The sequence below is a fragment of the Pan paniscus genome, chromosome 6 (genome assembly GCF_029289425.2).
Source record: "Pan paniscus chromosome 6, NHGRI_mPanPan1-v2.0_pri, whole genome shotgun sequence".
NCBI lineage: Eukaryota > Metazoa > Chordata > Mammalia > Primates > Hominidae > Pan > Pan paniscus.
In genome coordinates this window covers 106,141,947-106,159,844 of record NC_073255.2, presented here as the reverse complement: position 1 = coordinate 106,159,844, position 17,898 = coordinate 106,141,947, and the positions used below count along the sequence as shown (strand labels likewise).

The 17,898-nt window shown below is 36.7% G+C and overlaps 1 protein-coding gene and 1 long non-coding RNA gene across 2 annotated transcripts in view; one reads left to right on the top strand and one right to left on the bottom strand.

Annotated features, from left to right (window-relative positions):
* The window catches only part of STEAP4 (STEAP4 metalloreductase), a 39,078-nt gene extending 26,961 nt beyond the window's left edge, over positions 1-12,117 (top strand). Inside the window, exon 5 of the mRNA XM_003820965.5 lies at positions 362-12,117. Within this exon, the coding sequence (XP_003821013.1) occupies positions 362-592 (231 nt within the window). The 3' untranslated portion in view covers positions 593-12,117. The remainder of the gene's footprint in view (positions 1-361) is intronic.
* LOC129398176 (uncharacterized) overlaps positions 1-17,898 on the bottom strand; it is a 526,729-nt gene that overhangs the window by 465,359 nt on the left and 43,472 nt on the right. The gene's annotated exons all lie outside the window — the stretch shown is intronic.

The following is a 17,898-nucleotide window of genomic DNA, read 5'->3' as shown; positions in this document are numbered from 1 at the left end:
CTGTGTCATATTCATCTCTGACCTCTAGAAAAGATGATAAATAAAAGAGTTTCACCTTTGGGAACCAAGACAAGCTACATTATTTATTCCAACTTGGAAGAGTTTACTCCTGGGAAACTTTTCCATCCAGCTAGGTTAAGGTGAAGCTACTATGTCATTTGTAAGAAATAATCTTGTTTTAATGAAGTATTTACCATCCTGAAGAAGGGTTAGTGCTTTTTTTCAGTACTTGGCAAAGTGTCCTAAACATTATAGGTCTCAAATGTTTGTGGTTGTTGACAAATATCTGTCACTGGCTTAGAGTGTTTCACTTTAAGATGTAAATAATGTTAACTTACATATTTTTGTTTCTTGTTTATAGTCCAAACTGGGTTATTTGACCCTGATCTTGTGTACAGCCCACACCCTGGTGTACGGTGGGAAGAGATTCCTCAGCCCTTCAAATCTCAGATGGTATCTTCCTGCAGCCTACGTGTTAGGGCTTATCATTCCTTGCACTGTGCTGGTGATCAAGTTTGTCCTAATCATGCCATGTGTAGACAACACCCTTACAAGGATCCGCCAGGGCTGGGAAAGGAACTCAAAACACTAGAAAAAGCATTGAATGGAAAATCAGATATTTAAAACAAAGTTCAATTTAGCTGGAGTTCTGAACTATGGTTTTGAATGTTTAAAAAAGAATGATGGGTACAGTTAGGAAAGCTTTTTTCTTACACCATGACTGAGGGAAACATTGCTTGTCTTTGAGAAATTGACTGACATACTGGAAGAGAACACCATTTTATCTCAGGTTAGTGAAGAATCAGTGCAGGTCCCTGACTCTTATTTTCCCAGAGGCCATGGGGCTGAGATTGAGACTAGCCTTGTGGTTTCACACTAAAGAGTTTCCTTGTTATGGGCAACATGCATGACCTAATATCTTGCAAAATCCAATAGAAGTATTGCAGCTTCCTTCTCTGGCTCAAGGGCTGAGTTAAGTGAAAGGAAAAACAGCACAATGGTGACCACTGATAAAGGCTTTATTAGGTATATCTGAGGAAGTGGGTCACATGAAATGTAAAAAGGGAATGAGTTTTTTTGTTGTTTTTTGGAAGTAAAGGCAAACATAAATATTACCATGATGAATTCTAGTGAAATGACCCCTTGACTTTGCTTTTCTCAATACAGATATTTACTGAGAGGAACTATTTTTATAACACAAGAAAAATTTACAATTGATTAAAAGTATCCATGTCTTGGATACATACGTATCTATAGAGCTGGCATGTAATTCTTCCTCTATAAAGAATAGGTATAGGAAAGATTGAATAAAAATGGAGGGATATCCCCTTGGATTTCACTTGCATTGTGCAATAAGCAAAGAAGGGTTGATAAAAGTTCTTGATCAAAAAGTTCAAAGAAACCAGAATTTTAGACAGCAAGCTAAATAAATATTGTAAAATTGCACTATATTAGGTTAAGTATTATTTAGGTATTATAATATGCTTTGTAAATTTTATATTCCAAATATTGCTCAATATTTGTCATCTATTAAATTAATTTCTAGTATAAATAAGTAGCTTCTATATCTGTCTTAGTCTATTATAATTGTAAGGAGTAAAATTAAATGAATAGTCTGCAGGTATAAATTTGAACAATGCATAGATGACCGAAAGTTACGGAAAGTCATAGGGCAGAGAGGTGTGAAGATTCATCATTATGTGAAATTTGGATCTTTCTCAAATCCTTGCTGAAATTTAGAATGGTTCTCACTGTTTTTCTGTGCTGATAGTACCCTTTCCAAGGTGACCTTCAGGGGGATTAACCTTCCTAGCTCAAGCAAGGAGCTAAAAGGAGCCTTATGCATGATCTTCCCACATATCAAAATAACTAAAAGTCACTGAGTTTGGCATTTTTCTGCCCGCTCTGCTAAGACCTTTTTTTTTTTTACTTTCATTATAACATATTATACATGACATTATACAAAAATGATTAAAATATATTAAAACAACATCAACAATCCAGGATATTTTTCTATAAAACTTTTTAAAAATAATTGTATCTACATTATATATTCAATTTTACATCCTTTTTTAAAGGCTTTGTTTTTCTAAAGGCTTTGTTTTCCTTTTTATTTATTTTTTCTTTTTTATTTTTTTGAGACAGTCTTGCTCTGTCGCTCAGGCTGGAGTGCAGTGGCACGATCTCAGCTCACTGCAACCTCCTCCTCCCTGGTTCAAGTGATTCTTGTTCATCAGCCTCCCGAGTAGCTGGAACTACAGGCATGTGCCACTGTGCCCAGCTAATTTTTGTACTTTTAGTAGAGACAGGGTTTCGCCACATTGGTCAGGCTGGTCTTGAACTGCTGGCGTCAAGTGATCTGTCTGCCTCCGCCTCACAAAGCACTGGGATTACAGGCATGAATCTGGCCTTACGTGATATATTTTCTTAATGGCTGCATAATATCACATCAAACAGGCATTTTTCAAACCTCTTTCCTTATTAAACATGTAGACTATATCCATTTTTTACTAAAATAAATAACATTTCAGATAATATCTTTGCACTGATAATGTTGCCAAGCCATTTCTAAAGTGACCTTATCAATTTAATTACCATTGGATGAGGGTGTTGCTTTCATTGCACCATTGTAGATTGTCTTTTTTATTTCAATTTGCATTTATTTATAACTGGTTGCAAAGGTACACAGAACACATGCTCCTTCAACTTATCTTTGATAAACCCAAGCAAGGATACAAAAAGTTGGACGACATTGAGTAGAGTCATGGTATATGGTGCTGACCCTATAGTATCAGTGGAAAAGATAAGGAAAATGTCACTACTCACCTATGTTATGCAAAACAGTTAGGTGTGCTGGGGCTGGATACTGCTCTTTTACTTGAGCATTGGTTGATTAAAGTTTAGGTACCATCCAGGCTGGTCTAGAGAAGTCTTTGGAGTTAACCATGCTCTTTTTGTTAAAGAAGGGAGTAATGTGTTTATCCTGGCTCATAGTCCGTCACCGAAAATAGAAAATGCCATCCATAGGTAAAATGCTGACCTATAGAAAAAAATGAACTCTACTTTTATAGCCTAGTAAAAATGCTCTACCTGAGTAGTTAAAAGCAATTCATGAAGCCTGAAGCTAAAGAGCACTCTGGTGGTTTTGGCATAATAGCTGCATTGCCAGACCTGACCTTTGGCCCCAACCACAAGTGCTCCAAGCCCCACCAGCTGACCAAAGAAAGCCCAAGTTCTCCTTCTGTCCTTCCCACAACCTCCCTCCTCCCAAAACTATGAAATTAATTTGACCATATTAACACAGCTGACTCCTCCAGTTTACTTAAGGTAGAAAGAATGAGTTTACAACAGATGAAAATAAGTGCTTTGGGTGAACTGTATTCCTTTTAACAGATCCAAACTATTTTACATTTAAAAAAAAAGTTAAACTAAACTTCTTTACTGCTGATATGTTTCCTGTATTCTAGAAAAATTTTTACACTTTCATATTATTTTTGTACACTTTCCCCATGTTAAGGGATGATGGCTTTTATAAATGTGTATTCATTAAATGTTACTTTAAAAATATTTCCTAGTTTTGTTTAATTCTGGTTTTAACTCATCAGCATTCCAAATAAAGTTACTAAAAGGTTTTGAATCACAGTAGTTCCAGCATCTGGGACTAAAAATACTTCCCTTCAGGGATAAGCAAAAGAGAAGGCAGTGCATGGGTTTGAAAGTGCATTAACAGATCTGCAGCTTCTTGCAATGTAAGCTTGAGCTCAGCGGGGTGGCACAGTCCAGTACGCTGTGTGTGCTTCAGTATTACCCTCAGAGAGGGGAGAGCATCAGATGGCTAAATGGGGAGGACTGCACTATCCCACGCTGGATTTTTGTGAGAATTAGGAGGTAAAAAAGGCTTTCCTTCTCCATGCAGACGCCACAGGGATAAGGCTAATGGCTTGACAAGCAGACTTCAGGTTGGATTCACACTGCGTGACTGGGCATTAAATGCCTTGCACAACCGGACTGCTGCAGCTCTGATGGGTGTTATCCTGCTTTCAAAAATAGTATTAAAACTTAACAAATAAACAGAGGACTGACAACCTGGAGGAAGCTAGAAGCAAATGGAAAGCCCCTACTGAAAAAGCCATTTCAATTAGAAATTCATTCAGGAGCTCTTCATTCATCTATTGTTCAGGGATCACAAAAGAGCCATGATAATGATAAATGTATATTATGCATTTCACCTCTGAGAGCATAAAAGCTTCTGGAACTCTGTTCCAAAATTAAGGTGTAATGGCAGTCATGGTACTGCACACAGTAGTTGCAATTTTCATTCTCCATCATCACAACCATCATCTTCACTACCACTTCTCCAACACACACACACACACACACACACCCCACGAGAGCCCACAGATAGCCTTACAGGATCCTACTTCAATTTTCTATAATGAATTAGGTTTGCATTCTAGAAAAAATCCTTCACTCTTCTAAAGGTTTGTTCAGTAGAATTTGGGAAAAGAGTATAAGTTACTCCTCAATGTATCAGAAGCATTTGAACCAGGTGACTCCATCTTCAATAGAGGCTGAGTAAAATAAGGCTGAGACTGGCCGGGCGCAGTGACTCACACCTGTAATCCCAGCACTTTGGGAGGCCAAGGCAGGTGGATCACCTGAGGTCAGGAGTTTGAGACCAGCCTGGCCAACATGGTGAAACCCCATCTCTACTAAAAATATAAAAAATTAGCCAGCATGGTGGCGCATGCCTGTAATCCCAGCTACTCTGGAGGCTGAGGCAGGAGAAGTGCTTGAACCCAGGAAGCAGAGGTTACAATGAGCCAAGATCACGCCATTGCACTCCAGCCTGGGTGGCAAGAGTGAAACTCTGTCTCAAAATAAATAAATAAATAAATAAGACTGAGACCTACTGGGCTGCATTCCCAGGACAGCAGGTGTTCTTAGTCACAGGATGAGATAGGAGTAAGCACAAGGTACAGGTCACAAAGACCTTGCTGATAAAACAGGATGCAATAAAGAAGCCGTCCAAAACCTACCAAAACCAAGATGGCAATGAAAGTGATATTTGGCTGTCTCAGCTGTTCATTATATGCTAATTATAATATATTAGCAGCCTAAAATACACTCCCACTAGCACCATGACAGTTTACAAATTCCATGGCCACATCCAGAAGTTACCCTATATGTTCTAAAAGCAGGAAGAGCCCTCAGTTCTGGGAATCATCTGCCCCTTTCCTGAACATCTCATGAATAATCCATCCCTTGTTTAGCATATAATCAAGAAATAACTATAACTATACTCAGCCAGGCAGCCCATGCCACTGCTCTGCCTATGAAATAGCCCTTTTATTCCTTTACAGTCTTAATAAACTTGCTTTCATTTTATGGATTCACCTCAAATTCTTTCTTGTGCAAGATCCAAGAACTCTCTCTTGGGGTCTGGATTGGACCCCCTTTCCGGTAACATATGCATTACCTCTCCTCAAGCTCGAGGCAAAGTCCTAAAGTTTCGGATAGGACCCATATGAGGGAGGTGAAGGATGAAGGGATTGAGAGCAAAGGGACTGAGAAAAGGGGAGTGTGGAAGAGCAAGACAGTGCTCTTGCCATTACCCAGCAAAAGCCAAAAGGATCCAGTACTACTTGCTTTCTGCTGTAAGGGAATTTTGGAAGGCTTTTAATGATACTTACAGCAGAATGCCATGAGTAAAGCCTATGCTAACAATTTCACATGCATTATCTTATTTAATCCTCATAACAGTTCTCTAAGCTTCTCTTCTTATCCTTATTTATCAGAAGAGGAAACTGAGCTTTGAAATCTCAGTACTTTGACTAAGTTCACACAACTAATAAGAGGCAGAGCTGGGATCTAGGCAGTCTGACTCCAGGGCCATCTCCTTTTAACACGATATAATAGGGGACACCCATGCTGTCCTCTTAAATGTCCCTTTGAATGCACAAAATAGACTAAGTGAATGAAACCACTGCAACTCTTCTTAAAAACATTTTTAAAGACAAGAAGCTTATTCACATTTTAAATATTCCTGATTGCCCAGTCCTCAATACTCCAGGTTTATCTATGCTGATTTCAATTCGTCCTCTAAGGTTGTAGAAACATAGGATCTGTGGTTCCTGCATTAAGTTCACTTCCATTGCAATTGCCATTTTAATCTTCCCACTCTAGTCTGGCCACAAGGTTTCCTAAACTCTAAAGGGAGCTTTGTTCTGGTGGAGGTAGGTAAAATCCCCAGACCTGAGGACTCGAAGGGGCAGTCAAAGAGAGGATAGCTCTTCTCCAGAGCTTAAAGGCAAATATTTTCTTTTTCCCTGTTTTCTCACCTTATTGCTTTGTGTACTGAGTGAACTTATTTGTTTTTGAGATCCAGTAACCCATGCAAGAAATTTCATAACACTTCTCATTTAGTACTTTAATACTAGTTGAAAAATCTAGGGTTACACACACACACACACACACACACACACACACACACACCAGGCTTAGTTCCATTACCTATAGCTGTAAAAATGAGATTTTTTCTCAGTTTTGTAAAAATGAAAGGCTGCTGGACTGGAACTCACAGTATTGTATATCAAAAAGTATCAGATTGTGATAAAATAGAAAACCAGAATTAAACTTGGCCTTATGATTTTTAGAAAGTCAACAGATTTTGAAGGAGCCCACCCAGTGTATTCATTTCATTTTTACTAATCCTTTCTTTCATGCTAAGATAGAGATGAAAAAGAATGACAGACTTCCTGTTCTCATTTCATTACAGCAAAATAAATAAGTTTTAGTGTTCCATAGCTCTGTAGGATGACTATAGTTAACAATAATATATAATTTCAAATAGCCAGGAGGACATTGACTGTTCCCAACACAAAGAAATGATAAATGTTTGCAATGATGGATATGCTAATTACACTGATCTGATCACTATACATTGTACATACATAAACATGACTATGTACCTCATGAATATGTACAACTGTTATTTGTCAGTTTTAGAAAATAAAAAAGCGGAAGAGATCTGCTACCAAATGCAGGAATTTTCTATAGAGTCTGTTATAGCTAGCCTTCTACAGGCTTAACTCTTCTAATGATGGAGTATTGACCATCACCAACAGGAAATCTTTCGTTTTAGGCACTCCAGGAAATTATCAGGGAGTTCTCTCTGTAGATAACCAAAGTTTCCCTAGTTGTACTTCTACCCATTTTTCTTAGTGTGATCATTTAAAGCAGTGCCTCACCAACTATCAGAGATGAGGGCCAGTAATTTTTGTTTCATTTTTTTCCAGTTCATTACAAATCAATGCATATGTCTGTAAAACACAAAATCACACCCTTAAATATGATGGCAACATCAAATTGCCATAAAAGTTTCTAAACTTTTCACCCCAATTTCTGAATTTATCACAGACTGGTAAAAAACAGCTCACAAGCCAGCATCACGGGCAGACCACACTTTGCACAGTGCTCAAACGTAGGCCTAACAACCTTGCTTGGCTTGGCACTTCTAAAAACCGATCCTGAGGCAAGGCTTCTTGTAAAAGAGTTTATACTGGAAGTTAAAAATCATCAAATTATTAGATACTGGGAATGGAGTACTAAAGTAGACAGAGCAGGGAAGGAATAAAGTATGAATTTTCAAGCTGGTTACCCATCTGGGCAACTGGAGCTCAATTTTGCTGGGAAAGTCTGGAAGACAGTGTCAGATATAACTAAGAGTTATTCCCATCAAGGGGAAAGGAAACTGTGCTTTTCATCCACCAAATCCTTGCTTAACATTGGAATACAGATGCTTCCAAGACATTAACTTTGTGGCACTTCTGGCTTTTCCTACATACTTATTGTGTATGCCACCATGTCTGGGGGGAAAAAGGCCCACAGGCAAAGAGGTACCAGCATTCATACCACCAGCTTTCAGCTTGTAGAGGTGGCTGCCAAGAGGAACTCGTAGTTGGCAGTGCCAACTACAACTACTACACCATCCAGCTGGAAACTATACAAAGAGTATGAACAAAGTTCACAGGAGAAACAAGGCTCTGCAACATATGAAAATATATTCTACTTCATTCATAATGAGATGCATGAAAATTGTAACTGTATCAGTACCATTTCTCACCTAGTAGATGGGCAAAAATCCAAATGTTTGAGCACACATTCTGTGGGTGAGGCTGTGGAAACGTAGGTTCACATACATTGCTCTTGGATATGCAGATTAGGACCACTCCTGTGGAGAGCAGTTAGGGAATATCTTTCAAAATTAAAAAATGCAGTTAAGTTTTGATCCAGGAGTCTCACTCCTGAGAATTTATGCTATAGATATGCCTACAAGCATTTGAGATGAAAAAGAAGCATTGCTATTTGTTTTTCTTGTTTTTCATGAATAACATTGTAAAAGTAGAATATGGGCAGTGATTCAAGCATTCATCTTTGGGACTGGTTAAGGAAACTATGATGCTTTCACAGAATGGAATTCTATGCAGCTGTTTAAAACAAACCAAGACACCTTCTTTCACATATATGGAAAGATGTCCAAAATATACTGTTTTTAAAAAGGTACAAAATAACATATATAGTATGATTCCTTTTGCATATGTGTATTTGCTTTTAATTGCCTAAAGAAATTCTCAGAAGGATTCAAAAGATCCATACCAAACAAGATGGGAGAACAGAGGAGTAGTGACAGGAGTAGAAGCACTGTAGACCTTTTCATATCATTTTGGTTTTTAAATTACATGAGTAGGTTACCTAATTATTAAAATAAATTTAATTTAAAAGTTAATGGGGGATAGGAAGAAATTTGTTAAAAGATACAAAATTACAGCTAGATAGGAAGATTAAGTTGTAGTGTTCTATAGCTCTGTAGGATGACTATAGTTAACAATAATATATATTTTAAATAGCTAGAAGGAGGATATTGAATGTTCTCAACAGAAAGAAATGATAAATGCTTAAGATGATGGATATGCTAATTACCCTGATCTGATCACTATATATTTTATGTATTGCAATGTCACTATGTACCCCATAAATATGTATAATTATCGTGTGTCAATTAAAAATTTTTAATTAAAAAATTATAAAGAAAAAAATTTTAAAGTAATTGATTGCATATCCCTGCTAAATCTTATCTTACGCTAAACATCTCCAGCACATTCATTGTTTTCTCTTGTATAAAAATTTCTAAATCTTTCATCTTTCTGGTGCCTCTTGTTCAGATCTACAAACATTTCAATGTTCCTTTTAAAACACAGTTCCCTAAACCAAAAACATGATATTTTTCCCTTCTTTCACATTCTGTAATTAAAATAGTATTTAAATTCCTAGTAGACATTTTAGGAATATTCAACAACAAAAAGTTGTCCATTATTTCATCTGTATTGGCATTTTTCCCCATATGAAAAAGACTTAAAATACTTTAATATAAAATAAATTTTCAATGAAAATAGTTTTTATAAAACTGGCTAAAAATAGCAAGTAGGCATCAAAAATATAACTCCAGATGAGGTGCAGGATTAGAGTATAATGTGATTGTTGCTTCTGTTATTCTAACTTGTGAGTCTCTATTAATTTAGTGTACATGTTCACTGTAAATTTTTATAGTCACAAAATTTCAGGATCGCATCAAATAATATGCCTAATTTCTTTTCACATAAAGCATTAATTCCAGTCTCTCCATAGTCTGCCCCTCTAGCCCCATCTCTGCCCCCTTCCACCACCAAACCATCCACCCTACACTGATTACCATTAATATTTTTAAACCTAAGTACAAAGCAAAAATATCTTGCACTATCTGCACTGTCTTTGCAATAATGCTATAAATCAAAAATTATTTTAAAATACTATGACCCTAAAATTGTTCTAAAATAAAAGGTTTACTTAAAAAAAAGCACTCACCATATTCTTATTAAAGTTTATCTCATATAAATTAACCTATCCTTCAGCATAGAAAATTGTTTTAAATATTAATTCCCTTTTCCAAAAGATATGCTCTACACATATTTCCTAAACATGGCCTCCATGTCTTTATTTTAGTTTTTGATAGGAAATACAGAAACGTTATCCATAACCTCCAACTCCAACTATAGTGTTTTTTAGACTACATGAAGCCTAGAGATTATCTAATAGTATACATTCATTTCACAGATGTGGAAACTGAACCCAAGAGGGTGAAGTAATTTCTGCAAGGTCACATAGCTACATTGCAGCAAAGCAGAATTAGACCACAGATGACTGATTTTCAGGCTAGGGTTTTTTCCGATCCTTTTGAAATCAGGTGATTAAGTTGAAAACAAGCTGGTTGTAGATCCAAAAAAAAAATGGGGGTCAAAAGGGCTGATCCGAAACAGGTATATCCAGTGACAATTTTGGACTTTTCAGTCTGTGATGAGTACTTTGCCTTTAAAAAACATGACAGAGACTAAAGAAACAGAATTATCTAGTGGTATATTTAGGCTGACTGTGATTATTGGAATTCTAAAGAATGATACACAACATTTTCCCCTTCTTTAACGTTCTCTCATTAAAATAATATTTAAAGTCTTAGTAAACATTTTAGGAATATTCAACAACAAAAAGTTGTCCATTATTTCATCTCTGTTGGAATTCTTCCCCATATGAAGAAGACTGTTAAAACTGCTTTAATATAAAATAATTTTACAATAAAAATAGTTTTTATAAAACTGGCTAAAAATAGCAAGCAGACATCAGTGGCAGTCATGGAAGATGACCTACTCAGATGTTCCTTCAAGAGAACCTGCTGCAAGGAAACATAACAAATAAACAACTTTCAACTGGCCCACATTATTGATAAGCACCACGTTATTCACATGATCCACATTGCCCTTGGGCTGCTCGCAGGCAATGACCATGCATAACAGAGATACTAGAACAAAGCCATCATTGCCTCAAAAGAGCTTCCTCTAATGGATCATTGCCTCATATGAGCTTCCTCTAATGGATCATTGCCTCATATGAGCTTCCTCTAATGGGCAGCATTTGCTTGGATGTTCCCACTGGGCCAGCCAAGACTTTTTCACATCCGCACTATGATCTGGATCTCCTCCTATCCAATGTTTCCCTTGCCTTCATCTTTTGCACGTGTAAGACCAGCATTGCAATATGAAGGCTCCCTCCTCCTTTATCCTTTAAGTCATTTCTTCCAATAAATCTCCCATCCTATCTTGGTATCTGCTTCTTGGAGAACCTAACTGACAAAGCATCACAGGCAGAAAAGCAGCAAAATAAATAACTTTTGTTAATAACATTAGATAATAATTATGACATTTATTAACCCTTTCACTCAAATATAATCCTCAACAGATAGTTTCGCCAATTGTTATGTCCTAAGATGTTAAGCAAAAATAAGTGACAAATGTACATCACAGAGTGTGTTAGGGAAGCATATCTCTTTTTCCAAGTTCCAATCCCCTACCTATGAAAGAGAAGAAAATATGTGATTCTTAAGGTCTAAAAATACATACAAAAGAAAAAAATGCATTTCTGTTTCACTGAACATTATGAAGCTGCTAGTCTCAGAGAAGGGCTAAACATGGTAAAGAGATAGTGAAGAAAAGATGCTTGGGGAGCAAAAGTTGAAAATGGCTGAATCTGAGAAAAAGGTATGGATTTAATCCCTCCATTACCCTGAATCTGAGGCAGAGGAACGAGGATTGCAGAATGAAGTATCCCAAATGCTGAATGATGATTCATTACTTTAGTAAGACACAAAGCTTTTAGTAAGAATCTTCAGTCAATACAGTAAAGTTCTCTGAGAAACACTTCAAAGGCCATGCAAAGCAAAGTGACTACATCGACCCAACTCTTAACAGCAGTATCATGTGGCCAGAAGAGCCAGAATAAAGATGTCAACCACCACAGGCACAGACCAGAACCCTCCCCCACATTCTAGCCCTAATCAATTTCTGCACCCTGATTTGAGAGAAGGATGAGAGAAAAAAAGACACAAAAATTAACTTAAATTGAATGTGATATTGGCTAGGTGCACAGTAGCTCCACAAAAAGTTATTCTGACTTACAAAATTAAAAAATTGTAGCATTCCTTATACCTAGGAGTTGTGCCACAAGTTTATAGAAGAAAAGAAAATAAGAATTAACAAATGCCAAGAAAGAATTAGGAGGGTCAAAGAGCAAACAATAAGAAATAAGAACTATACTTAAGGAAACACACAAATAGATGCCACAAGTGCAGAGTAAGGAAAATGGAGAATGGAAGATGGAGAGTAGTAAGTAATGAAGAATGGAAGATGGAGAATAGTAAGTAATGGAAAATGGAGAATAGTAAGGAAAACGGAGAATGGAAGATGGAGAATAGTAAGTAATGGAAAATGGAGAATGGTAAGGAAACTGGAGAACAGAAGATGGAGAATAGTAAGTAATGGAAAATGGAGAGTAGTAAGGAAAATGGAGAATAGTAAGTAATGGAAAACGGAGAATAGTAAGGAAAATGGAGAAGGGAAGAAAAAGGGTACATGAAAAGTAGAATAGATATCAGATATTAGCTTCCCACCTATATCTTTTAAGATACTTGATGAAAAAAAATGTAAGCTAAGGATATCATTTGAAGCCGATAAACCAAATAGCATTTTGAGTATACTTAAGAGTATAAAGATTAAAATGAAGGCAAAACTGTCAGAATTGTTTGAACCAGAGCAACTTCATCTTGATTAGGGGCTGGATAAAATAAGGCTAAGACATGTGGGCTGCATTCCCAGACGGTTAAGGCATTCTAAGTCACAGGATGAGATAGGAGGTTGGCACAAGATACAGGTCATGAAGACCTTGCTGATAAACAGGCAGTGAAGAAGCCAGCTAAAACCCACCAAAACCAAGATGGCCACAAGAGTGACTTCTGGTCGTCCTCACTGCTGCACTCCCACCAGCTCCATGACAGTTTACTAATCCCGTGGCAACATCAGGAAGTTACCCTATACGGTCTAAAAAGGGGAAGCATGAATAACCCACCCCTTGTTTAGCATATCATCAAGAAATAACCATTAAAAAGGGCAACCAGCATCCCTCCAGGGCTACTCTGACTGTGGAGTAGCCATTCTTTTATTCCTTTACTTTCCTAATAAACTTGCCCTGAATTCTTTCTTGCCTGAGATCCAAGAACTCTCTCTTGGGGTCTGAATAGGGACCCCTTTCCTGTAACGAAACTACTTAATAAAATTGAATGGTAGGGAAAAAAGAGAAAGCAGTAGGTAGCTATTGTAAGCGTTGATTCTCATAGGAAATCAACAGACAATAAAAAACGAGAAGATTAAGAGTATTATTACAATTTTTTTTTTTTTTTTTTGAGACAGGGTCTCTCCCTGTTGCCCAGGCTGGAGTGCAGTGGCACAATCTTGGCTCACTGCAACCTCCACCTCCCGGGCTCAAGCGATTCTCCTGCCTCAGCCTCCTGAGTAGCTGGGATTACAGGTGTGCACCACCATGCCCAGCTAATTTTTGTGTATTTTGTAGAGATGGGGTTTAGCCATGCTGGCCAGGCTGGTCTCAAACTCCTGAGCTCAACTGATCCACCTACCTCGGCCTCCCAAAGTGCTTGGATTACAGGCGTGAGCCACAGCACCAGACCAGGAGTAACAGTTAGAATAAAAATGGGCTGGATGTGAAGGCTTAGTCTTTGACTCAGCAAAGTCAAAAGATGAATGATAAACTGAGAAAATATATTTGCAATTAAATGGCTAATATTCTTAATATATCAAGATTTCTTACAAATTGAGAAAAAACTAAAATCTGATAGAAAAGTGGCAAAATATATAAGCAGACATTTCAAAGAAGAAATGGCACTAAATGCATGAAATAATGCTCAACCTCACTCTTACTAAGGGAAATGCAAGTAAAAAGTGCAACAAGTTACAATTTCTCATTTATTAGATTGGCAAACATCCAAAAGTCTGACAACATACTCTATCAGCAAGGTTTTAGGAGACAGCTGATGGGAATACAAAGTGGTACAACTGTTAGGCAAAGAAATTTGATAATGTCTAGGGAAAAAAATGTGCAAGCAATCTGTATAGCAATCTCACTTCTAGGAATCTACTCCAAAGTATTCTGGTTAAAAGTACAAAATGATTTATACAAAATACATTTTTTTCCAATGGCAAGATGCAGAGCAGTATACATAGCATGATACCACTTAGATAAGAAAAGTGATTATTAATATATACATGAATGTGTTTTATTTGTAAAAAGAAAAACTAATAAAAAATGGATTACTAGATCAGTGGTTCTCAAACTTTAGTGTACATAAAAATTATCTTTAGGGCCTGATTCTCAAAGCTTCTGACCTAGAAGAAAATCAAGAACCTGAGAATTTATATTTTTAACAAGTTTTCAGGTGATACTGAAGCAACTGTTTTGGAGATCACACTTTGCTAAACTAAAAACAAATGAAAAGAGTTGAACCTATTAATATATCAAATTAATTATATACAGATAATAGATTTGTTTTAAATGACTTTTGAGTATTTCGAGTGTACATCTTAAGTAGAAAGAGTTCCCATTGTAAACAGAGCTTAAGATGAATCTTAAACTTAATTGAGAAACTACTACTAATATTGATATTATTAATTTGAAACTAGTTTGTATGCAAATACATACACACATTTGTGCATGAAGATAAATCAAATAGGTTATATTGTCAATGTTGTTAAGAACCAAAATTGTCAGTATAAGAGAAAAGAGTTTCAAGTTAAGTTAAATGAAAATTCTATAATGTCAAATTTGGATTGGAAATATCAGTATTGTTTCAAGATTTTGCTTTTCTTTCAACATTATGTTCCTTAGCACTATAATTGCAAAAATATGGAGGACAATGACCACCCAAAAACAAGATTGCTCCTATTGCCCACATTTTGCTCTCTGATTAGGATTTCCCACAAAAAGCAACCAGAGTTCTATGGCAGAATTCTGATTCCAGATTCGGGGCAGAAAATACATGAAATGGGTCTGTGACGAATTGTTGTGCCAGAAAGCAAGGAGGGTAATTAACGACTAATGGGAGGCAGAGTATGGTGGCTCACGCCTGTAATTTTAATGCTTTGGGAGGCTGGGGCAGGAGGATTGCTTGAGGCCAGAAGTTCGAAACCAGACTGAGCAACATAGTGAAACCATGTCTCTACAAAAATTAAAATAGTCATGCATGGTGGCATGTGTCTATAGTCGTAGCTGCTCAGCTGGCTGAGGTGGGAGGATTGCTTGAGCTCAAGAGTTCAAGGTTACAGTGAGCTATGATTACACCAATGCACTCCAGCCTGGGCAACAGCACAAGACTCCATTCTTAAAAAAATAAAATGAAAAACTAACAGGACATGTCCAAAGGCCACAGGAGCAAATAAATATGCAGGAGGAATCCATTGGCCAAATATAAGAATAATGAAAAGAATAATGGCTGCAATTAATTTGTTTTAATCCATCAGTTCATTTCATCACTAAAAAGCAAAACACACACACACAAATTTAGTTGGTCACCATTATAAGTATTTAAACATTTCCTTACTTTAGACATTGGCAGTAGACAGAAAAGAATTAAGCATTCATCCGGCATTTTCTGTACTGCAGAGTGACTAAATAGTCCTAGTTGACAGTGAAAAGTTCTCTACAGAAAAATTCCAGTTAATAAAAGTGAAAAGAAAGTGAAAATTAGAAAATTGTCACTTAGCATTTCGTAACAAAATGATACAGGCAGCTTTTATCAGTAGATGAAATTACTACATGAAAAGCTGTTAGGAAATTGTATCCTGTTAGCATCACAAAAGTAGAATGACTGGACAGTAACACTATGTACATTTAGTGAAGCACACAGCACCACAAGTGTGTGCCAATAAAGTTGAACCTGAATCTCATCTAACCTTGAATGCTAACTCCAATTATCAGGGATAATTGGGGATATAAGGGATAGAGTAACAAGTTAAATGTAACCAAGAGGAAACATATAGATAGATCCAGAGTTTGTGACATTCTACAGAATAAGTAACCCAATTTTTTTCAATAAGTCAACAACATTGATATAGAAGAGCCCTAGATTAAAAGAGATTTAACAAAATGCAGTATATGGACCTTGTGTGAGTTCCTTAATTGAACAAACCAAAAGTAAAAAGTTATTTTTGAGACATTCAAGAAAGTGTAAGCATTGAATGTATTAGATTATAGCAAGGAATTGTTCATTTTATTAGGGGTGATGATAGTTTCATAATTTTTTTTTTCTTTTTTGAGACGGAGTCTTGCTCTGTCGCCCAGGCTAGAGTGCAGTGGTGCAATCTCAGCTCACTGCAAACTCTGCCTCCCGGGTTCATGCCATTCTCTGGCCTCAGCCTCCCAAGTAGGTGGAACTACAGGCACCCGCCACCACGCCCCGCTTATTTTTTGTATTTTTAGTAGAGACTGGGTTTCACCATGCTAGCCAGGATGGTCTCAATCTCCTGACCTCGTGATCTGCCCACCTCAGCCTCCCAAAGTGCTGGGATAGTTTCACAATTTTTTGAGTCTACTTTTTAGCTTACTGAAATATGTCACAGGAGAATAATACAATGTTTTGGATTTAAAATATTTCAGCAAAAAATGAAGAAGAAAGGAACAGAGGAGATAACAAGTGAGATAAAACGATGATTATTGAATCTGTCATATGAGCGTTTATTATACTATCCTTTCTATTTTATGTATATTTAAAATTCAAAACATATTTAAAAGGTAGAAGTTGGCTCAAAGAAAAACTCTGTCAAATCTTTTTAAAAGCATTTCATGTTACTTTTCAAGAAATAGAATGGAAGATTCCAGATTACTGGTAGTTATATTTTTCAATAATTTGAGACTTTAATCTAAACCCCAGAGTAATAGAAAGTGTCCTAGAATACAAATCCAGTAGGAAACCTGGGGCCAGGCCAGGTTTTGGACAAAACCTTTTGAATTTGGGCAAATCATTTAATCTTTTCAGATCTCATCATCTGTAAATTAGGGACTTAGTCCAGATGACTTTATGTCTTATCTTCACCTCTAATCACTAGAAAGTAATATGAATGCACTTTTGCTGGTAAGCAAAGGGCACAGAATTGAGTAACAACAACAAAAAAAGCATGAAAGAGCAGCTTAATCGGAATAACTTCCTTGAGGTTACTCACATATGTGAAATATGTGGATTAGATTAACTTATCTTTAAGATGTTCCCTATCCCTAAAATTCTATGAAATGTAATAGCTGTAGTCATGGGCCAGACAAATAATTGTTTTACATCAAATTCTAATTGCTGATGTTATCTCTCAGTTTCAGTAAGGCTATTGTATCTGTACTCTAGAAAGACAGCATACTTATTAAACAATAAGATAGAAAAACATAGGTAGACCAGGTGTTCTCCAACCTTCTTATCCCTGGATATAATCTATGACCTGTATTAAGAAAGAGCCTATTAATAATGGAGAGGGAGCAAGTTAAATTTTTTTCAGTGTTGTATTGCAATATCTCAAGAGACACTTAATGCTGTAACCCCAGATGAGTGTCCTTTAGTATAAGCTCTCAGGAAAAAAAAGTTATCATTAAGACAGTAATTGATATTGAGCTGGAGAGTGTAGAGTGTCTACAATTTAAAAGGAAGACAAGGATTTAAAGCAACCTTGGTAAATGACCTTAAAATATTATATTTGATTAGTTGTCGTAGTAGGTGGAGGGAAGTAAGGGGAAGCAGCTGACTAGGATCAACAGGTAAGTTATAGTGAACCATTTTTCACCAAACATGGACTCCTATGAAACGTACTTCATAAGGGCTACTGCAGTCTGAAGAAGGGATAGAATGAATCATTTTGAGAGTGAGGTCACTACACTGGAGATTATTTCACCAGAGGTTACTGTGCATTTTTTAAAGGGCTTTCAAGC